This window comes from Haliotis asinina, chromosome 15, assembly GCF_037392515.1.
Source record: "Haliotis asinina isolate JCU_RB_2024 chromosome 15, JCU_Hal_asi_v2, whole genome shotgun sequence".
Classification (NCBI taxonomy): domain Eukaryota; kingdom Metazoa; phylum Mollusca; class Gastropoda; order Lepetellida; family Haliotidae; genus Haliotis; species Haliotis asinina.
The window spans coordinates 40,084,987-40,110,070 of record NC_090294.1 but is presented as its reverse complement, the minus strand read 5'-3'; the positions used below and the strand labels follow the sequence as shown (position 1 = coordinate 40,110,070).

At 40.6% G+C, this 25,084-nt stretch overlaps 1 protein-coding gene and 1 long non-coding RNA gene across 2 annotated transcripts in view; both read right to left on the bottom strand.

The window, feature by feature from the left end:
- Nucleotides 1–1,236: 1,236 nt before the first annotated feature.
- Nucleotides 1,237–9,130, bottom strand: LOC137266443 (uncharacterized). Its single transcript, XR_010954981.1, has 4 exons — nucleotides 9,059–9,130; nucleotides 5,372–5,452; nucleotides 2,734–2,799; nucleotides 1,237–1,891 (listed from the first exon to the last, which is right to left on the bottom strand). It is a non-coding gene; the product is annotated as an uncharacterized lncRNA (long non-coding RNA).
- Nucleotides 9,131–13,745: 4,615 nt separating this feature from the next.
- Nucleotides 13,746–25,084, bottom strand: part of LOC137265599 (carbohydrate sulfotransferase 15-like) — a 29,775-nt gene continuing 18,436 nt past the window's right edge. The window contains exon 8 of the mRNA XM_067801027.1: nucleotides 13,746–17,934. Coding sequence (XP_067657128.1) covers nucleotides 17,741–17,934 — 194 coding nt within the window. The 3' untranslated portion in view covers nucleotides 13,746–17,740. The remainder of the gene's footprint in view (nucleotides 17,935–25,084) is intronic.

The following is a 25,084-nucleotide window of genomic DNA, read 5'->3' as shown; positions in this document are numbered from 1 at the left end:
TCATTAACTGCATATAACATGTATCGTAGGCATATGTCGTTGGCATTTTGGAACAGGGTATGTGAGAAATATTTATTATATCCCTTGAGGTATGTAAATTGAAATAGCTCTCTATAGAAAGGAAATCAAACGCAGCTTGACCACTGTCTTCATGGCCACCAACACTGAGTCATTAGCTGCCTATAATTAGTTAGACAAAAGCCGGTTGGCCACTGAAGCATGACATTGTGGATGAGGTGCAGGATACTGCAGGCTGACATCTGGACAAATACGTCACGTCACGTGACCCTAGGGTTAAATTAAGAATGCTTTGTGTGAGGCTGGACTGGACCCCTCGGACAGCGACTAGGCAGGTTGGCTGACAATAGCCTCCCTGAATGCGCCGAGCCCTCGTTACAGCATCATGTAGTTGTAAACAGATTATATCATGAATAAAGTGTTGTGGACCCACTGATGGACTTCTGTATTTGAAGAGACAGTTATCCCATACCAGCCCGGGATACATGGTGGAGACCAAGATCTCGGAACCTCTCAGCAATAAACGTCTTTAGCGGAGATCCCAAGACCACCCGGCCCATTATCAGCCCGGGATACATGTCTCACTCTCCAGCTCTGTACCATCCACTGGCCTCTGTATGCCAGCTATTGTCACTGGCCTCTACATGTATCCCTTGTCATCACATTGATCCTGTACTTCCATGGTACCTATCTATCAACCCTAACAACTTGAATAAACATGTCCATACTCTCCTGCCTTGTACACCCCATTGGCTTCTGTATATATATCACGGTCGTGTGGGGAATCGAGACCCGGTATTCAGTGTGACGAGCGAACGCTATAACCAGCAGGCTACCCCACCGCTGGAAGTATGGGTGTTGGGGAGGACGGGTGGGAAGGGATGTGTGTGATATGATGATTTTAAAGGGGTCACCGACTTTTTCTTGGGTGGGTAAGGGGATTCAAACCCACAAGCATATGTTTCTGATTTTCCGAAGAGTGAATGAATGAGTACGGTTTTACGCCACTTTTAACAATATTCCAGCATCACGACGGGGGACACTACACACGGTCTTCATTCATTGTACCCATGTGCAGAATCAAACAAGGTCTTAAGTGTGACGACGGAAGCTTTAACCACTTCGCTACCCCAACGCCCTGTTTGATGTACACGGATAAACTACTCACACAACTAAGTATGTTGGTGTCGATATCAAATAAGACAAACAACTGCAGAATGCGAAAGAGACGATTTTAATCAAACGGAAACAAACACAAATATCAAATCAGCCAGTCACACACAACTGTTATCAATCACGGTCACGGTCAAACATATTGCCATACATATGTGCCAGTGCCTCTGTAGTAATGCTTCACCTGTGGTGATAAAATATTAATATTGTTTCTTTGTTCAGTTATAACATTTCTGTGATTAGTGAGCTAATCTTTCCGTAACGCCGTCAACTTTCGTTCTTACTTGGCTCTTTCAGCGCTGGGCAAGATATCAGTTTAAGGTACACACAAACAACTTGGTGGTTGATTAATGCCATAACTAGTCGTACTAGTATGCCTGCTTTTACGAAGACGGAGCCCAGCCGATAACATGCCCGGGAGAGTTTCACGACACGCCATACACGTCCTGACAGAATCAGAAGAGTGGTCATGACTGCCCAGCCGTACAGTACACAGCAACATATATTCCTTATACGGGACGACAAGTTTTAAACAAACAGTAACTTTTTATAACCACAGGATCATACGCAGCAAGAAGCTTCATGGTGACACATGACAAGAAGTGTTTGGTGGATGTCAAGGTCGTTCAGCGAGTTGGAGGGCGGTGACAAGGGCGATAAGGATCAGGGGTGTTGCTAGAGCAACCGTTTCAGCAGCATTCTGTGAATTAATAAAAAGGAGAAACGTGTGTACATTTGAGTATGAATGCATGATGCATCAGTTCAAACAGAAAGCCACATACGCACCAGGTCAGTAATTGAATGAAGAAGACGAAGATGATGATGATGATGATGAAGATGGTGATGGTGATGATGATGCGTATTGATGAGGGACTGGGTGTTCAGGCTCCCATTGAATCCGAACTGTGTAGATTGATGATCATGCTGTTGATCACTGGCTTGCCTGGTTCAGACTCGATTATTTACCGACCGCCACAATAAAGCTGAGTGTGGCGTAAAACTAAACTCACTCACTCATTCTCAAATATGGACATGGTTACCAACAGTACACACGCCTTATAACATCTGTTGTTTCATATAGAATAGCTCAGTGGTAAAAACGTCAGCTCGACACGCCGATTCCCCAGGTTTAGTTGTCACTATTGCAGGAATAGTATTAAAACACGTTTGCTCGCCCTTTCATTCACATTCGCAATGACGTCCTACTGGCAAACAAGGATAAGCTGAGCACTGACCTGACAAATGACCCGTATTAGTATGTATGAGTGCCGCCCACTGGTTCTTGCTTTTGTGAGCGAAGGGGCCCAAGGTCATATATACATAGGCCATATGTACTGCGATTGGTGAATGAGAAAGCGGTATGCAGGTGCGTGCAGATTCAATTTCATCGTCATGCACTGCACGTGCACTAACCTACATCTACCTTACAAAAACCAAATGTGTTTGTTCATCGCCGTGCATTGTCTACTACTCGTAAACGCGTTCTCTTCGCCGATCCAACTTATCCTTGTTTGCCAGCATACACTACACAGATCGGCTCACCCCATTATTTCCTCCGTTGGGGTCAGTTGTATTCTTCGGTTCAGTGGCATTGGTGGTTTGCGCCCCCTATAAAACAAATAAAATTTAAAATATTATCCAACGATAGCCAGCACTTGAAGGCCACAACGTTTCAAATGACCTAACTTCGCCAGGAAAATCCCCACTAATACGACCTCAAACAATTAGGGTATTGTGCAGAAAAGATCAGTGACTATCAAGTGTGAGCAACCTTTTTTAAATAATCCCTTACTGCCTACAGATCGCGTTCTAGTATAAAACATTAATATATGTTATCACGAAAATCCAACACAGTAGAACGATGCTCATGCTGTTGATCACTGGACTGTTTGGTCTAGGCTCGATTACAGACCGTCGGCTTATAGCTGTCATATTGCGGAGTTCGAGGTAAAAATACATTCGCTCACTTACTGACACGAAAGTCCTGGACAAAGATATGACATACAAATGACATTACCGTATTGTTTTACTGGGTTTCTGTGTAAGGCACTATCGTATCGGTTTACCATGATTCTATAAGACACATGTCCGGGCTGTTTTACACGGCTGATATTACATGAATGATATTACTAATTACTGACATTTTGTACTGTAAATGACATTAACAGTTTCGCACAGCTTCACGTTGTGTTTTACTCCACCTGTTGAATTTTATGGAACAAATTCTGCCATGACGTGACGGCGAGCACAAAAAAACTGCACTTTATATTTTACCAATATGAGCGAAAGAACCATAGTAGACGTCGTGAAACACTGAAACAAGTTTTAACTATACCAAACCAACAAAAAAACACCAAAATTTACTCCAAGAAGACGAATGGCAAGTACACAACAATCCCACTGTTTAGTTCCCAGTAAAAGTTGTTTTCTTGTTGTGAGTGTGTGTGTGTGTGCGTGCGTGCGTGCGTGTACTTTTTCTTGTTTTAATAGGAGAGAGTAACCTCAAAACATCTTTCAATAAATATTCCTCTCACGAGACTTTAACAAATCACTGTACATACGCAAAGGCAAAATTAACCATAATAATACAAATTTGATAACTAATCTTCGAACAAGTTTGGGTTTGCTTTGGCATCGTGATAATGGAAAACGCACCATCGTTATATCTGCACTGAAGTACATCTGAACATTGAACACTGAGATTTACTTACCACGCGAAGAGGATCTGAAAAAGAGTAACAATGTACAGTTACTGTAGCCCGGATGTTGATTTGCATGGTGGCTGATTAGGGTCATCGCTTTCTCGCCTTGAAATTCGGAAGAGAGAAAACGAAGGAACGATATCACGAGAAGAGAAAGTGATAACACGATACGAGAGAGCGATATCGAGAGACAAGAATGCGATATCGCGAGACGAGAAAGCAATACCGCGGGACAAGAATGCGATATCGCGAGACGAGAAAGCGATATCGCGAGACAAGAAATTGACATCGCGAGATGAGAAAGCGATAACACGAACCACCACGAATTTGCAATTAACTCATCGGTGTGAAAAGCTAAAACATAGCTTACTCAGAATGAATAACGACCATCAGTGTATCTCAAAGGTTTCCTACCAACGTGAATATTTCCACTGATCACATCTTCCACTAACCAGTGCATAGTAAGCGCATGCTGTTAGAATAAATACCTGGGGCTCATTTGCTACCGTAGCTTGGCTTTGAAACATTACATCTATCACGATTTTAATGGCACGACGCTACAATAGCTGCCCAAACGAAACTAGTTCACACGCGGGAGACATTTTGTGAGACAAAGTAAAAGTAAGATGAAGATGTGAAAGCCGTTTTTACAAATAGGACGTAGGATCTTGAAATGACAGTGATTACAGGTGAACCAAAATATTTCTCGTAATATCCGATTTCATGACCACAATTTCGCTATTTCCCATATTTCTTTATAAAAACTGTTTCATTATTCTAATAATTCTTGATTTTATATGCCAGAAGCCCATTTCTAACACGCTATTGCGGGACTAATAATAAAAACAGCGTAAAACTAAGTTCAATCACTCTCTGATTAATATATTTTGTTATATCCCATATTCCGAACTTTGGTTGTGCTGCGTTTGTGTGATTTGAAATCTATATGTAGAGTGAATTAAAAGATATATCAAACTGTATGGTTTAAAGGCACAATACTTGGCACGCTTCTAAAAAAATCAATATTGCATTTCTCTCAATAATACTATCAACTCCCAGCAAATTTACTATAAATTGTATTCCTAAAACAATACGGATTAAGAATACAATATAGAATAAAAAAGTTCGAGTGAACTAATGCAACGTTGCTTTAAATCGACTCTCGCGCCCTGTACCGATCAAACTTAGTTTCGAACGAACCCCGTAGAGTTATGTCCCTTGGTACGCTCTTTAAGAGTAGTCTATAACGCAACTTGTGATTGAGGCCATTTCGGCAGACACCGACGACGGAGCAATCGTTTACATTCCACATTCAGCAAGTGTTATCTTTTTAGGGAGCTGGTCGCCTCGAAGTTTCAATTATCGATTTCAGGGAAGTCGTAAGCGATGATAAGTCTAAACTGTGTGCACATGCCCCAATATAGTCATAACAGTTCTGTGGAAAAAGGTTCACATGATACCTTTAAACATTTCCACACTACGTACCAGTTAGCAGCGCCACTGTGAACGCCACGAGACAGAAGATTGTGATGGTGTTCATGTTTCTAGAAGGAAATAAACTGAAAAAGAATACGGTTAAATCAATTATATATATATACAGTAGAATACTTTTATAACGAACGCGGATATAACGAACTGACAGTTATAGCGAACTGTTTTAAAAGTCCCGAATAAACCACTATATGTTATAAACTGAGTAGAAATGTGTTGTACCGTATAGTGTGTTTTACTGTTCTTTCAATGAATTTTCGTGAATAGCGAACTACGGATATAACGAACTAATTTCAGTGGTCCCTTCTGTGACGTCATCCTGAAATAAGGACTAATAAGGCATTAACCTCGATTGATTATGGAATTATTACCCATCAGTAACTGTTTGAATGGTGATCGATGCTGACTTAAAATCCACGTCGTATTCAGCAAAAGAACTCCAGGACAATAATTCATAACTTACAATTTTGGATATTTTTAACAATAAAATCGTTAAGTTATTAGACTCATAGGCACATAATCCAGATTTGACTTTAGCAAGAGACCAGTCATTATTATATTCATATATTTATATTATATATATTCTAATACACTGTACCTTCAATGTTTACTATTTAAAAAAACAACAATTAAATCATTGCAAGTCAGTGACAATTGTGTCTAATTGTCAGTGACAATTGTGTCTAATTTTACCACCATTAATGCAACATGAAACGTTTTTGTGTGTGTGTGCGTCTGCTTTATATATCATTTCAGCATAATTTGATCGTGGCGTTCATGAAATATGTTTTTGGAAACTGAGTACTGACACAGTAGTCTTCTTCGCTTACAAGCCCCGTGACAAGTTACAATATTGAATTATGGCTTAATGACTTCACGCTCAAGGCCATAAAGAAATATATCCATGAGCATTTATCGTGCAATAACCGACTTTTTACGATGAGTATGAAAACACACGTTGTTGCATATGCTTTGCAAACCAGGCAAACAAGTACTAACGTATTTAAATGGTAACTGCAACATATTTTACTCTTATTTCCTCAAAAAACAAATCTGAAGCTGAAACATGGTAACACAAAAAACGTGAACATCAACAGTACTGGAAGGTATGGTCATTTCCGATACAGAGTATGCCTCAATTCTTTACTTTACAGCAGGATAAGGCCCAGCGCGAACTTGGCTTCGAACATAGTCCGAAATATGACCAGACGAATTTGGACCAAATCGTCATGGTTACATGTTCCTCGGTCTACCACGACGTGGACGACACTTTACTTCCCCGTGGTCATGAGGTTCCTCTTAAGCCACTGGATTCTTCTGCAGTGGGACCCGTGAAGGTGCCGGGGTAGAGTAGGCCTTCAACAACCCGTGTATGCCATGAAAGGCGACTGTGCTTGTCGTAAGAGGCGATTAACTGGATCAGGTGGTCAGGCTTGCCGATTTGGTTGACACGTCATCGGTTCCCAGATCGATGCCCATGTTGTCGATCAGTGGATTGTCTGGTCCAGACTCGATTATTTACACACCGCCGCCATATAACTGGGATATTGCTGAGTGCGGCGTAAAACTAAACTCACTCACTCACTCTGAAGTGGACTATTGGTGATGTGGTTAATATACATGCTAGCACCAGTGTTGCTACAGGACATACCTGCATCATGCAAGCCAGTAGCTTGCCATCATGTATTTTGTGAACATCACAAAAGTTATCTTTTAGTACTGACGTCTTTTAAACCGTTTCAGGAAACTGTAGCGAACAAACTGCAATTTTAAAATTTATACTCCAATTTACTCGAGACCATCGCATCATGTGAAAAGAACCTTCACATGGGGAAGAAAAAAACAGAGTAACGGATGTCTTTTGCAGTCATCGAGAGGTCGAAAACTTCATGTTCCTCATGCTGAAAAAATGGCCATGAAAAGATCCTGCTCGCAGTAACGCCCAGAGCATACGATCCCACCACCGCATGCAGCTCACGCATGGTGACATTCGTAACTGCACGTAGTAAAACGCATTTCAAAACATGAAGATGGTGTAACCGTTAAACTTTGAAACTTCACTAAACTATACAAAGCGCAATCTAAAAATAAACCCCGAGCTAAAGGATAAACATGTTTGGAAATTCAGAGTTATCTTTGCTTGATAATAGTACTAGACAGGACCCAGTCGTAAACACGGCCACGAGAAGGGTAGGAGACGCCATCTGGCTTGCCGGAATGACACGAGTAGTTACGAATGGTCATCCGGCTGGCCGGAATGACACGAGTAGTTACGATTGGCACAGCGAGTTAAAAAACAGCATACCAGGCAGGACATATATGATGTTAGATCTTCTTCCACATCCTTAACTTTGGAAAGCAGCAGAAAAGTGGCTGATGTGTTCCGTACTGGACGACACTTCACCACGCATCAGCGTTTTCTCAGAAAGCAGAAAGGGGTGTAACAACATACATGTATGCAAGTGCAAACAGTCGTCACTGGAATCTGTTGTTGTGCGAGCGATTATACATAAAACTGACTCTCCCTTACTTTTAACACGTGTAATCAGAATATGTGGGAAGTCATTATTTTGGTTGAAATATCCCTTTAATGCTTTGATAGCCTTTACAATAGCGACAAAAAGCAAAAGTAGTATTACCTGCTGCAAACGAGCGTGAAGGTGCGACTTTGAATTCGCTTTCTGGAATCCATGCTTGTCGTGAGATCTAATAGGATCGCTGTCAGTCTTCAAGATCTTCACAGCAATTGCAATACACATTCTCTTTCAGCGAATACAGCATATTTTCTTATGTTGAGTGTAACATTCTGCCGTAGGCATGCCATGGCTTTATGCGCGAAGGCTCGTTTGTGTATATCAAGGACGCGTGGGAGTCTGATATCACATCAGACCCATGGGGATTTCTGATAAACAACATTATCTGGTGGTCAGGCTCGCTGACATCGTGGTTGGCATATGTTATCATATCCCAACCACTTAGTTCGATGCTCATGCTGTCGATGACAGGATTGTCTGGTCCAGACTTTAATCTGTTCAGACCACTTCCGTATAACATGAAATGGTAAGTGCGTCGTTAACAAAATGAAAAAATTAAACATTACGCGCATGCGCAACTTAAATTTATTTTGAGTGTCTTAACGTGCAAACTGTTATGCTTTTGTCAATAAATGCACACTTTATCTGTCTACTATAACTACTAGGCTGCCCCACCGCGCCTGTGGTAGTATCAGCAGCAGCAGCAGCAGCAGTAGTAGTAGTAGTAGTAGAAGTAGTAGTAGCAGCAGCAGTAGTAGTAGCAGTAGTAGTAGCAGCAGCAGTAGTAGTAGTAGTAGAAGTAGTAGTAGTAGCAGCAGCAGCAGTAGTAGTAGTAGTAGTAGTAGTAGTAGAAGTAGTAGTAGTAGCAGCAGTAGTAGTAGTAGCAACAGCAGTAGTAGTAGCAGCAGCAGCAGTAGCAGTAGTAGTAGTAGCAGCAGCAGCAGCAGCAGCAGCAGCAGCAGCAGCAGCAGCAGCAGCAGCAGCAGCAGTAGTAGTAGTAGTAGTAGTAGTAGTAGTCGTAGTCGTAGTCGTAGTCGTAGTAGTAGAAGGAGGAGGAGGAAGAGAAAGAGGAAGAGGAAGATTTAAAAGAGTGAACAATATCTCTGCAGGGAAGCGAGCAAAATTAAATATTATACTCACGTTGTTTTCGGTTGTCAGACAGAGAGAGAAAGAGGATCTCCGACGTCCGTCTGCTGTTATGACACATAAGGTGAGTATTTATACGCAAACATGACAACCTGACACTAGATGAGTCCACTTCTTGATCAGGTTGGACAGGATGGACAACAGAAACCTACCAAGACTTCCCACACATGCTTCAATATAACATTATTCTCTTATTTGTCAAAGAGACTGGTTTCCTTTCTACAGCATGTAGAGATTTCAGTATGTTAGATTAATTCATAAATATTCTCTTTATTTCCTGTGATGGACCCCTACGACATAAAGTTTAAAAGACAAATGCCTAAAAAGGCATTTTGTCAACAGTGTCAGTGTTGCGCTTAGTTACACGTAACAAATGACTGGTTATTGATTCACTGGTGTGCACGAATGCATGTCTAGTCAATATCGCTTTCTTGACGTAAGTTCGACAATGTGTTTTTATCGGGTTTTTTTTCTGTTGGTTGTCATGATTTGAGTTTATACATTCCAGATAGCATTCTGAATGTCCCATCGTCTCAGTGGGGCGGTTTGGTAACGTAGTGGTTAAGCGTTCGCTCGACAGAGTTGTGAAAAGTTGTGAAACCCAATTCTGCTGTCCCCCGCCGCAAAAACGGCGTAAAACCTTACTCACTCACTCATACGTCCAGCTTACATGCCTAAACTTGCACCAGTCCTTCAGGTAATAATTAATAGTTTAAATAACAATTTCTTTCTTTAAACAATATATGCATAACAGACTGGCGTCCTTAGACTGTCCGCTTATATATATACATACATACATACATATATACACACATGCATGCGTGCGTGCGTGCGTGCGTGCATGCGTGCGTGCGTGTGTTTATACACACACATCCTTGCTTCCATAAAGGAATGAAGTACTGTAATACATGGGCTTAAGGCTAGCATAGGCTTTGCAGTAAGAGATAAGATACTGGAGATTGGTACTGGTAATAGACAAGAATATGGATGTATGTTAAGTTGAGTTTGTTTCTATTTTCAGTTAAAACATATATGAAGTAAGATAACTGAGTAAGGTATACTGTTCTTCGACAAGTTCATTGCATGAGAATGTTCGGTTAACTGCTCTTAAAACAAGACGTGACTGATCAAATTGGAGGAAAACAAAATTAACGTATAATAGGGCGTTGTCCACAATCTTTACGGAATGGGAGATTTGGTCGTGACAATCCAAATATTGTAACCATTAGCATATGGGATTTGATGTATTACTGACACTACCATAACTGACCATTACATCGAGGTCGGGATTCATTACTAGGGATTCATCAGTCTGTCGTACAGACCCTGAAACAAATATATCCAAGAAAGCCCACGCACGTCTAGAAATGTGGCAAGTCTACTTTTCCTTAGCTTATCTGGAAATACGCGCACTATCACACGAGGTTTCCTTCAAAAACAATATTGTTATCTTGTTATCGAAAAAGGTGTAATGAAGAACTGGAGTCATTCTTTCTTAAAAAAACGCATCTAGGGGCCATAATGACGGATGGGTATGGAGAGTTTCTAGGAGTTATGTCTTCCCCACAACAAAGTGCATGAAATCACGTGTGGTTTCACATTATTGCAAAAGGAACTATGTCTGTGAATGGGTACCCGATAGGACACAATAAGTTTTACCCCCATTCATCCCAAATCCAATCTTCCCTGACACTTACTTTTGGGAGTAAGTTCACCTAATAAATACCAGTATCCCATGTTGGTATATCCAGGAATTCGGACACCTGGAGGATATGACTGTAGGCAGTATTGGCCGTAACGAATGGTTTTCTTTCTATACTGAAATAAGGGAAACAATCTACACGTACATAAGCACCTGATGTGGTATTAAAACAGGATTATCCGATGGCTTCTCAAGATTGCGGGATACAACATCCTTCGTCGCTATCATCGTGTGAATACCTATATACTAGTAATCATTCAGCTTTAACTGATGATAATTTAATTATATGAAGTATGGTCAGTTATGTATCTAATTTAAAGCTTTCTAGCCAATAAAAACGTTATTCACAGAAAAGACGCCACGTCGAACATGTTTGGAACTAATCTACTCAAAGCTTATCAGATAAAATAATATATCATTGATATCAAATGCACTCGAACACCCGGTGTCCATGGGGACAAACATACAAACACTTTAGATAAGAGATACTATAAGTGCGGTAAGCTAAGAGTCGTGACATTTATCGTCACAAATTTAATCAGTAGCAATGTAGAGGTCGGTCTGTGAGTACAGTCGCCATGCAGGCCTCCGTTTTAGCCCCCTTTTTCAGTTTTAAGACATATGACAAGGCAAATAGCGATATTGAAGAAATATAGTTTTTAAGCATAACATATTTGAAACGTCTACAGTGCATAATAAAATGTCTCAAAGGCAGGTATAGGATCTGAGTAAGTAAGTTATGTGACGTAATTAAGTAGTTATATCTGTCATGGTGGTGTCAGTTATTATCGATGAAACGGAGCGCTTCGTCCCTGTAGTTTTAATGTCTTGACAATTTGATCACTGTTTATGACAAAAAATGTTGATAGTTATACCACAAACATTGGACAAACACGTCGTTTCCGATGCAAACCTGAGATTTAAATCCATAATTGTAAATATAAAATTGCAGGTGTTTGAAATTGATCTGAAAAGTAGCATATAACCCTTCTACCTTACCTCTAAGTAAGCGTACCCTTATATTTGGTTACAAATTTGACACATGTTGTTCACAAATTTACCAACTGATTACATTGAGGTGGCACATACACCGACTGTTTTAAAGATATGTGACACATACCCAGACTGTCCTAAATCCATGTGACACTTCCTGTAACTAGTTTAAATCCACGTGTCACATACTCTGATTATCTAAATTCATGTGACACATACAATAATTGTTGTAAATCCATGCGACACCCTCCCCGACTGTTATACATCTATCTGGCACATATCCCGACAGTTTTAAATCTGTGTGACAGATACCCCGTCTGTTATATATCTATGTGGCACATACCCCGATTGTTATACATGTATATCTATGTGATACATACCTCGACCGTTTTATATCTATGTGATACATACTCTAATTGTCTAAATCCATGTGACACGTACCCCGACTGTTTTATATCCATGTGACACATACTCTAATTGTCTAAATCCATGTGACACGTACCCCGACTGTTTTATATCCATGTGACACGTACTCTAATTGTCTAAATCCATGTGACACGTACCCCGACTGTTTTACATCCATGTGACACATACTCTAATTGTCTAAATCCATGTGACACGTACCCCGACTGTTTTATATCCATGTGACACATACTCTAATTATCTAAATCCATGTGACACGTACCCCGACTGTTTTATATCCATGTGGCACATACTCTAATTGTCTAAATCCATGTGACACGTACCCCGACTGTTTTACATCCATGTGACACATACTCTAATTGTCTAAATCCATGTGACACGTACCCCGACTGTTTTATATCCATGTGACACGTACTCTAATTGTCTAAATCCATGTGACACGTACCCCGACTGTTTTATATCCATGTGACACGTACTCTAATTGTCTAAATCCATGTGACACGTACCCCGACTGTTTTATATCCATGTGACACGTACTCTATGTTCACGTACTCTTTAATTCTATGTACCATGTACTCTAATTATTTCAATCTATGTGGCACATACACTAACTGGTTTTAATCCACGTGGCACAAACACTAATTATTTCAATCCATGTAGCACATATTCTAACTGTTTTAAATCCATGTGACACATACTCCGTTTAAATCCGCGTGACACATATATCCTAACTCTTCTAAATCCATGTCACACATACGTCCGCATAGTGAATCTCCAGACATATAAGCATCTAGATATGTTGATGTAATTCCATATGACGTCCACTTATTTAATCTATCGCCCAGTAACTTCTACTTAATCCCATGTGACCTGTCACTGATAATTTCTATGTGACAAGGTTATCTCTTGATTCTATTCCTCAAGAAGTATACCTAATAACATATACCCAGTATATGATATGATTCATGTTCGATGAATGGTAATATTTCCTTGATATTCTTCTTCATATGGTGCTTAAAGGCGACATGTAAAGGGCCTAATTCATTCATAAGCTACAAAGCATAACATTCACCGTGAATTTACATAATACTTGTTATTGGTCATGTGATGACGAAAGTCTACGACAATACTACCGCAGCATTGAAACAATCGAATGTGGGTCAGCAAAACTAGTGAGTGATTGAATGAGCACCGGCCAGCCGTGTTACTGTGAGTTGACCCGTGAAGGTCCGGGGTAGAATAGGCCTTCAGAAACCCATGTTTGCCATGAAATCGACTGTGCTTGTCGTAAGAGGCGACTGACGGGATCAGGTGGTCAGGCTCGCTGACTTGGTTGACACACGTCATCGGTTGTCAGTGTCACAGATCGATGCTCATGTTGTTGATCACTGGATTGTCTGGTCCAGACTCAATTATTTACAGACCGACGCCATATAGCTGGAATGCTGCAGGGTGCGGCGTAAAATAAACTCACTTACTCACTACTGTGAGTTGTATTCAAACAGGATAGATCACCCGGTGTAGCAGTGTGATCCCTATGTAAGTGAAAACAGCAGTCAGGTATAAATCTGTTAACCAGTTTTAATGGTACATGGTTACATGACTAGACATGAGGCAACATGCTGAAGGCAGAGATCATAGCTTCATAACAAAAAAGCGTCACCTTGTGGAAAGCGACATAAAACTTAAACGCAATGCAACAGAACTTAAAGGCACAATGTCACACATTTTCGATAATATTTTGGTCTACATCGGCATATCCCATACGACTTGCCAGAAAGCGTTAATAGAAACTTGGGGGCGGAACCAAAGTGCATTATTTATTTTTTTCTTTTATTTTTTTCTTAGATGTGTGACGTGGTGCCTTTAACAATTTTTCACTCGTAAGCCTTCGTGTCGTTACATGTAGAGCCGAATGAGGCTACGAAAACAGACGCATGGCATTCGGTTTGCAAGTTCCTTTGACTGTTTACAGCCCATGTCACAACGGGTGCGAATAACAGCACCGCATTGCGTTTATACTTTAGTCGACTTCATAACAAATGAGTATAAAACTTCAAATCATAAACTCATCTCTGTGCTTCAGTTAACACGTGGGGATTGATTTGCTGTCATAAAACATAAAGTGAAGCATTTTCACAGAAAAATCGAAACACATAATTAAGTAAATACCCGGATTCTGATAAATCAAATGTTGTCGACAAACCAAATGTCACTCTAACAAATGATGCTATTCGAAGTGAAAGGCTAAGCTTAAGGTAGTAATTTCAGTCACGGACGGAGTTATATACCGCTAACAGATTTATTTAAAAACTTGCAGTCAAAGACATTAACCAGGCATCCTTCATACATGCATCATGAACAATATCCATCGTCAAAAATACATTTCTGAAAATAAAACTGTAAATATATGATTAAATATGTTTTTTTAAAGGAAATGTGATGGCGTTCAAATTTGCAACGATGAATTCAAAATACCACAAAGACACAACAAGTCGATTGCACTTCGTCGGAAATGTAACTTTTTAAGAATTTCGTTAAAGAAAGAAACTTCGGATTTCATCTACCCAAATTATATTCGAAAAAAGGCTCCTACAGTAATCACAGGCAATTATACTCGATGTCTGTGCATCCGCACTTCTTGTACAGAACCAGTCAGTGGGACTGCAAAAAAAGTCACACAAGGCTACGTATATATTATATTTTCCGACCAACAAGCGATATGTTTGTTGTGAACCAGGTGACGTCAATGAACATAATGAAACCACAAAATCAGGTATACCTTGTGCCTCTTCTGTCGTCCACAAAACGACAATGTACATGTACTTTACTGGAAATCGGACCGTTCGTATTCACGAAGATCAGCAATAAACAGCGACTGGTAGAGTAATTTACCAGCATATCGTCATCACGGATTTGTACGCACCATGTACCCCATCCCCTGTGAGTACGCCAGCTTTGCGGTGTAATTTTAAACAAGCCAATCCAACGGCTTGTGCGCTTGGACCCGGATGTTATACCGCACGGAAGAAGATAGACACAAACTTTATTGATGAACAACTTCTTGTATTCGGGTCATCCATAAAGTTTGTGCTTATCTGATTCACAAACGTCTAAACATGTCACTCAAAGAAGTCGCACAGAAGAAAAAAAATCTCATGCATCACTCATCATAGTCCTGCTCCCATCTACAGATTTTTTCAGTTCCAAATAATAATATTAATAGTTTATTTATCATGTGCACTGTTCCTTGCACTATGCATTCTCGAATCGTCCAAACAATCTGACGATTATTATCCCGGAAAACCCAAGCTGCCTTTAAGGCGCTAGCAGGTTATAGTCTCATGACTCTATCCCACCGGGTACCCTGGATGAACAGGCAGTATTCGTGATAACGTCAAGCGTCGAGAAGGGCATCCTGTTTATCTCAGGGCTTGCATTTTGGCAACCTTGTACTAAATCTTGGATCCAACACAGTCGTTCTTGAAACCAGACATTACCCGCCCTTGATTACCATTTGAATGGTTACGCTACTCGGTCTTTCATATCCAGATTGCTGTTTCCAATCCAGTTCCACTTTGGATTGGCGGTATCTACACCATGGCAACTGTCATGAACATTGCAAGAAAGTCAACATGACTGACTGACACGAAAATAAAAAAAAAACACTGTAGAAGTATTCTTTGGTGGAAAGGATATCTTCATGCCAAGTAAAGTGACGGTGTCTTTAGTTTCTTGGTAATCCGAGTTATCCCCCTGACATTATTTCCTTTCCATTATCATTCGTGACCAACTCGTGTTATTCCGGGACAAGTCGAATACCGCTTGGAAGTTACGTAAAGGGGCGAGTGTTGACGAATGTTCCATTATGTTTAAATCTGATTGGTCCGTAGGGTGTTAATGATAATCAAGGGCAGATAATTTGCGATCGGAAGATCTGCTGTTAGTGTAGGTATACCGAAATGCGAATCATGGTTGTACGGGTGACGCAGATTGGGCTCATTTGACCACAGTGACATGCACTCGGCCTCTATTTCTGATAACACAAATAGTGGTCATCAGTGGTGGTCAGCAGTCACAGGTGATTGGGGAACACAAGGACAACAGTAACCTCTGAAATACACAACACCAAATGTAACCTCTTTACACACAGTTGGCAGCGGAGCACAACAAATATTGCAATTTGAGCATTTTCAGCAGTTATTGGTATACAATAGGCTCTTTAAACAGAGCATTCACGTGTAACGGTTGACCAGTTGCAACCATTCTATAAGTGGACAACCATCCAAAGATGGTCGGCTCGTACTATAGATAAAACATTTAACTGACATAGTCAGAATGATAATTCTCCTCTGGTAATGATTCTAATATCACATTCTCATCTTGGGCTGTTTGTTATATTAGAATAGCCCATAACAAGATTAATGTACAAATATCATTGACAATAGTTTCGATTTTTTGTGACTCCGTCTCTCTGAAGTCTGGATTGAAGAGCACGCCAGAGGAAAGAGTACAAAGCTCTTCATTGTAAGACGTATGTCTTGTCGCAGTTCTGCATGCATAACGACCAGCATGTCAATACATTTTTCAGGGGAGTGTGACGAACGTAAGGCACCCTCACCCCCACCTCCACCCTACTGGATCCGCCCCTGTGTCAAGTTCAATAAACACTTCATCAAGACTTTCAGCTGTGACGTCATCACACATATGCCACTAATCATGGTTCAATCAAATCAAATAAAAATAAAAAATGCTGTCAAATCAAAGTAGCACTTATGTAGGAAATATTTTTCCTTAACTGACCATTATATGATTCAATTAGAGATTCAGTTGTACATGTTTTAACATATTCATTCTCAGTACGCCGTGAGTGTGACTTTCAGTGTTTCTCAAAATGTACATTAAAAAGACGTTCCACCTTGTTCCCATGGTAAGAACCGAACCAGTATCTTCGAAGTGAGTACACTGTCCACTAATGACAAGTCCCCAATGACAAGTTTCAATGTGCAGTTCGATTGCAAATCATCTCCCGTTAAACAGAGTCCACAATGACGTCATTGATTCATCCAAGCGAACGTAAAATCCTTTGATGCCTAAATCTGCGGAATCTGGTCATATGGGTTTGCTGTTGGAACACAGTCATAAAGCAGTAAGTTTCCTTTGAGTATGTGCATATGCTATCCAACATTCATCAGATTCATAAATATCACTGCCAAACAATCCGTGCTTGGAGTTACCAGTGAGAGATAACGTCCTCTGATGGCCAATTGGAATATCATCAACAACACATGGTCCCTTTCATCTTTCAGCTATTTGGATATTGATATCAACACGATACACTGTTCTGATATTCAGTGATGGTATGATGAAAAACAATTCAAGTTATGCTCTACCTTTATCCCTATCCAAAGCTACTGGGGCTCTTGAAGGAAACTATAGAACTGAAGACACTGGCTATTGAGGAGTCCATACCTACTGGGGCTCGTGGAGGAAAATAAAGAACTGAAGATCCTGGCTACTAGGGCACGTGAAGGAAAATAAAGAAATGAAGACACTGGCTATTGAGGAGTCCATAGGTACTTAGGGTCGTGAAGGAGGATTGAGAGTTTTTGGTTGAAAGGCATGTAGAAATTGTTGAGGATTTCCCTTGTATCTTCTCGCATCACGCCGAGGTCTTTATCCTTAGATCTCCGAGCGTTAGCTACGATAGGCTTCCGGAATATGGACTCCTCTTCGTCGGATGTCAGCGCTCCTGCAAATACGACATTATGACGATTAAGATCAACATCGTAACGATGATAACAATAACAATATATGGAAATATTTCAATCAAATGCTTATGTTTGAATGGTAGTGACAGGGGTTTCATTGATAAATGTGGATAGTAAGATGCGACATCGAACTTAGACAACTAGACAACTACTGGTCGATTGTATGTTAGCATCGATATAATAAATAGCCGGGTTGGATGACAGACAACCACATATGCCATCCAGTGTTTATGCATTGTGATATAATATAATATAATATAATATAATATAATATAATATAATATAATATAATATAATATAATATAATGTGTGACGATTACATGACTCCGCCGTTCACATAATAACGGATGACACATTCTGACGTTCACACGTTTTCCCTAAGACTCTTAACTTGAAATGATTACAGGCAGGATGGTTCCATATTCACGGGAACCCTTTTGGAATTCACAAGCATGAATAAATGCAGAAGCGTTTTATAATACTGCTTAATCATTAATGTATCAACTATTTGATCTTGAAATTAACGCATTTATAGCACAAACTGGGTTAAGTGAGAGCGTTTAGTGCCCGTTCATGAATACTTTCCCTTTGACCAATCTTAGTCAAAGAGGTGAAGAAATGCACGTGTGAGCTTGCTTCAACAAACCCGTAGCAATCTATAGATTTACCGATTTTTCACATGCTCCGATGTTGACACAGTTTGGCGCTGAGTCTATGAATGTTCATACTTCAATAAACTCATAAAAAGCAAAAGTCCATTGATGTCGAAATCTCGTTCATATGATGGAACAAAGGAGCAGTAGCCCAGTTGTAAAAGCGTTTGCTCGCCCGGCGAAGGACATGTGTTGATTCAAAGTACACTGTGTGTAGCCTATTCTTCCTACCGTTGTGATACTGTTGGGACAATGCCATAAACAGTCTCAGTCGAGACGTGAGTATAGCGAACATCACCACTCCACCCAAAGTTCCCAAACACACCAATAGTCGATGCAGGGGTTTCGCCAGTTGAGTACACAATGTATAACAATGGAGAGATAATACAGTCCTTCGCGACATATGCCACATACTTCAAACAGTTGTATTTATGTCTATTCCTCCATATTGACCCATTATGTACTCTCCTAGCACCATGCGTATATTTCCGTTATTGACAGCAGTGATGGGCGTTACAACACAGCTTCCTCATCCAACAAACAGTTCTTTGGCAAACGCCATATCTCTTCATCTGACGCAGACTGTGCTATACAACCGTCACCTCGTTTTCACAAAAAGTTTCCCAATGCCAGATTATGTAGAAATGTTTACACTAAAATCATGAATTCTACTTCATTGAAAACACACCGTGATTCTAAAGACTGCAGTCTTCATTCAAAGCAATAATTCAAGTTAGATTCAGTTCTTCATCGCTGTAAGACCTCTGATGAGAAACGTCTAAATATCCTGTGCATATGACAAGTCTTTTTCACATCAGATGTCCTCAATTTAGTACAAGACATCTTTAAATGAATTCAAGATATCTCTAGTTTCATTCAAAATATCTGTAAAATAATGTGAAACGTCAGTATTTCTTAATAAAGCTGAAAACGGCTTGACGTGTATCTATATATATACATGTATATCTATATACCTCAGTGATGTGATATCTATTGCCTTGCCATGTGTAATGTATCTGAGCATTGATATGAAAAGAAACAAAACAAAAAACAAAAAAACCTACAAAACATAAACCTGGTCTGCATGTTGCCCTCATTCGAAACATACTGAGCATACATCACACTCTAACGCTTTCCATTGAGCCAAAAAATTCTCAATTTTTTTTGGGCAAAAACAACGACTTATGGGGTTCTGAATTGCAAAATATCCCGTATCAACTCTACGCCTGCGCTACGCGATGAGAAGTGGCACTTCTCTTATCTTCTCACCCTGTCTCGTCTGCCTTAGTCAGAAGTCAAATATTTATACAGCGCCCTCTAGCCGCTACTGTTCCGGCACAGGAGCCTGATATACTGTGTGTCTACCTGATACATTGGTAACTACTCGTCTCTTTCCGTGGCCTACAAGAAGACATCCGGCTCGTCGGAATGACACGAGAAGTTACGAATGTGCCTAATACATGTAATGTGGTCACCTAAACTAGTCCCGCTTTAGGAATGCGCGGTCTACTTTCCGTATTTAGTAATCAAGTAGCGTAGACAGAAACAAGTCAAAAGCATCAGTACTGAAATTGTTCGATTTCTCGAATATATAACCAATACGTTTGTGGTTGCAGAACTGTTTATCCAAAGCGATTGACTCTGTGCGGCTTGGGTTTATGTTTACTATTAACTTTTGAAAGGGTAACGCGAATGTTATGCGGAAAAAATAACACAGACTGGTTATATTTCGTATCTCCAGAGAACTCAAGACAAACAACACATGTCATAACATTGATTACAGAAAAGTCTCGTTCCCTATTTTCTGGGTTCCATCCTATTGCGCAACTTTGTGGCAAAACCAGTCCCGAATTTGTCGACTATATCATTTAACTGAATGCATAAAAGTTAATCAGTGTGATTTCATAAGTCTAAACGCTTGTATATTACAACACTACATCCTTCTAAGCCTAGCAAACACGTCGTAAAGCGTGCTGAACACAAAAGATCCCGCATCAAGTCTACGTCTGCGCTACGCGATGAGAAGTGGCACCTATCTTATCTTCTCATCCCCGTGGTGGTTGTCTCGTCTGCCTTAGTCGGCAATAAAATATTTATACAGCGCCCTCTTCTCACTACCGTTCCGATACAGCGTCGTGATATACTGTGTGTCTGCCTGATAGCGAGGTCAAAAGACTAGTGCCGCTTTAGGAATGCGCGGTCTACTTCCCGCATTTAGTAATCAAGTAGCGTAGACAGAAAGTCAAAGTCATACAAAACCACTACGTTTGTGATTCGTTTATACAAAGCGAATGCCTCTGTGTGGTTAGGGTTTATTTTTACTGTTTACCTTTGTAAGGGTAACGCGAAGACTATGCCGAAAAATAATACAGACTGGTTATATTTCATATCTGCGGAGAACTCAAGAGAGTCAACAGAGGCACATAGTGCCACCATGGCAGGAAAGGGTCTCATTGTTACGAGTCTAAAGGCATCAGCTTTGTCAGTACAAACTATATCCACATGGGGAATGAACCCTCCTAGACGATCGCGTGAATCAATATGCTACTGTGTATACATAAAGAAGACGGGGACTGAAATGATCAAACCCTGAACTAAGGAGTGGTGAGACCATCTGTAGAGAAGCCGAAGACCCGGGCTCGATTCCCACATATGTGAAGCCCATTTCTGGTGTCCCTTGCCGTGATATTGCTGGAATCTTGCTAAAAACTGGAATATTGTGAAACCTAACTCACTCACTCAGATATACTAACGTTCCAATCAGTAGGAACACCATGCTAACCTCATTTATGTCAGTGTCAAAATGGCGGCATGTGTATAACCTTGCCTGTACAAGACTAGATTATTGACAACCACGTACTAGTATATCAACTCGATGATGCTTGTGGCGTCAAACATGATATACACAAATAAACACATTCGGTTTGTGGAGTAGCATACTAAACTAGGCGTTTGCCGGAATACTTGCTCTCGGAGACCCAAAGATTTCTTCTGCACTTATTTAACAAAGACTTCGACCAGTAATCGATTTTATAACCGACGGTATGATGACGATAGTCCTCACTGCGTATGAATACATAACGTGTCACTATCCGTACACAACCACACATCAAACATCGCCACGCCTCACACACCGACCGGAAGTCGTCTGTTCTTTATGTCTCTCATTTTCCCACGTTTGATCAAAACTGAACTGTGAACCTAAAGTGAGGTTCAAAATTCATTAAAATTAAGTGCACAGACTGACGAGGGCACCATCCAGCCTCCAGTCACACTTAAGATGCTATGATAACATAAATAACATCTGAATAAAAAAACAATAACAATTTTTCACACCACGGTTACCCAGCATGAAGACATTTCTTTTATATCCTAGAATACTTCCACATATGTCATAAACAAATCGTCTACGTTACATACGCAACACTCAAATGGAACCACCCAGATTTAGGCCATTCCTGAATTCCAATCCAAAATCCATTCCATACTTTACAGTTATGTCCTTATACCATGCTACCAGAAAACGTCTCGATGTTTCCAGTTGAATTCCATCTGGGGCGACTTACAGCTCGAGTTATGTTCCTCGATGTGTGAAAGCCGACCCGTGACCCTCTACAGTTCCCAGATAGTTGTGGTATCGCTCCGCTCTGTTTGTGGGGAGGAGGGTGTGTGTGTGATGGTTTTTATTCAGAATAAGCACCATCTGTGCCTCCACTTATTTCATGGCATCTGAGAACGCGGTATGGGGTTCTTTATGTTATTTCACTGGTGGATAATTTCGGTTCCTTTTACAAACGACATCACAGCGTCACCTCGAACGTTGACCCCCACGATTATTTCAAAGGTTAATGAAAGCTAACTAAACATGATTTGGAAAACTAATTACTAGTAATACCGTATAGCCAATGCCAATTACAAAGTGGTCAAATAAAACATCTGCTATATTTGAGAACACACTTTATCAGTAAAGTACTTTTGTTGGGTTGCGTCCCATGCGGGATTCGAACCCACACCCACAGGCATCTAGTCGCCAGCACTCAAAGCCATTGCGGCTTTCACCATATATTAATACCACTGTAATTTTATAAATTTGACAATGAAATTACATCATTAATCAACCAATGCCATTGATAGGAAACTATACATTTGATGGAAATATGGGGGGCAATCAAATGTTATCAGATGATGTCGAAGCCATTTTGGGTGGAACCAGCTGAATATTCTCCTGACGAGCAACATATACAAGCCTGTCGAGTTACAGGAGTGAGTGAGTAGGTTTAGTTTTACGCCGCACTCAGCAATATTCCAGCTACATCAAGGCAGTCTGTAAATAATCGAGTCTGGATTAGACAATCCAGTGACCAACAACCAAGTCAGCGAGGCTGACCACCCGATCCCGTTAGTCGCCTCTTACGACAAGCATAGTCGCCTTTTATGTCAGGCATAGGTTGCTAAAGGCCTATTCTACCCCGGGACCTTCACGGGTCTGCACAGACAGGGGTAGAGTAACACGTTGTCCCTGAATATATATCATTTTGAGAGGAACAAATAAACTAATATGCATTGTAAATTGAGAAGGAGCTCCAATGAGTTGGGAGATCCCGAACGTTAGGAAATCTAGACTTGCTTCATTTAGGGCCTCGGCACCGCAGGGATTGCTTGGCAGTAGGGGAATTATGTGGTCCAGGGACTATGAGACAGACAACACGGCAGAGAGGGTTAAGAAAAGGGAAAGTATACGGTTCAGGGACTGGGAGACAGACTACATTGCAGGGAGGGTTAGGAAGTGGGGAAATATATGGTTCAGACAGATTAAGATTGAGAATATACAGTGCGGCAGCATTACCCCTCTCTGTTAGGACTCCAAGGGCTCACTTGCACAAAGCAATCTCAGCGCTACAATGATTCTAACTCCCAGGCTTAAGGCAATTGTAGTACTAAGATCGCTTTGTGCAAGTGGGCCCTGGACGACGTTGCGTTATTTTGGGAGTGCTATGATCCTTACACACTGACATGAGCAATCATCAGTGCTAGTCAAGGAATAGTCTGGAGTAAGTACTGAATAGTATGTTATGCTTACATAACTGTTCATACATCCCCACAGGAGATGTAAGTATTTCCCCCCTTTACATTCAAAAGATACATCGTTATTAGTTCTAGAAACAATGACTGGATAACAATGTTGCAAACACACACACACACGCACACACACACACACACACACACACACACACACACACACACACACACACACACACATTCCTATCCCTACGCCGTGCACACAGAGACATCGTTAAACACTAGAATTTTCACGATGACTTCCACTTTGACACGATGTAACCTTGTTTTATATATCTACTCTGTATTTCGAACTAAAACGGTTGTCTGGTACAGATAAAGCAATTTAACGTACTACTCCTGGTTACGACGCAAGACAACATTATCTGCACCGGCCACCACCCCACGATACATATGATGGAGCCGTCACATATATTTCCAGCAAGGGTTACACGCCCTTCTTGAAAGCAGTTTATGGTGGGTTGTGAATGATGCACGCTATCTCTTCATCGAAACGTGACGTAGTCATTATACAGCCCTGATGCCTTAAAGATGGTGTCTGCTTTAAACGGCAGCACTTGAACCAAACCTGAACTTAGTTATAGAACTCTACGGTACGTGTAGACGATATAGCTTGGAAGTCATGTATTGATAAGAATATATATACTGAATAGCAAAAGATACGTGTGTGTGTGTGTCAAACTTTTAAATAGAAGACATATCCATGAAAGGTTACTTTTATGAGATTTCGAATTTTCGAAACTTTCGCTTTTTTTTGCTGTTCTGTATGTATATACACAAACTATCGTTAGTGGGGACTACTTTCAGTGCCGAATTTCGGCCCGACTCATATGTACCATATATCGGTCTTATGGACTAATTACAAGTCTCAGAAGTGAAGATATTTTACAGAAAAAAAACAACCAAATCAAAATGAAAAATACAATATATGAAGCAGAGCTCTAAGACTTGTTCCTGATTTCCTGAAACTGTGGCAATCTAGACTTGCCACATAGTCTAGACTGACATTGCTTTTTCTTCGATATTCGTCTGCATGACTATCTGTCTTAATGCTATCTAGCGTACCATGTCCTTACTATTGTGTTCCGTATCATGTCCTTACTATTGTGTTCCGTATCACGTGATTACTATTGTGTTCCGTATCACGTCCTTACTATTGTGTTCCGTATCCAGTCCTTACTGTTGTGTACCGTATCACGTCCTTACCAGTGTGTTCCGTATTAAGTCCTTACTGTTCTGTACCGTATATCACGTCTTTACTGTTGTGTTCCGTATCACGTCCTTACTGCTGCGTATCATATCACGTCCTTACTGTTGTTTCCCATCACGCCATTAATGTTGTGTTCCGTATCAAGTCCTCAATGTTCAGTATCGTATCACGTCCGTACTGTGGTGTACC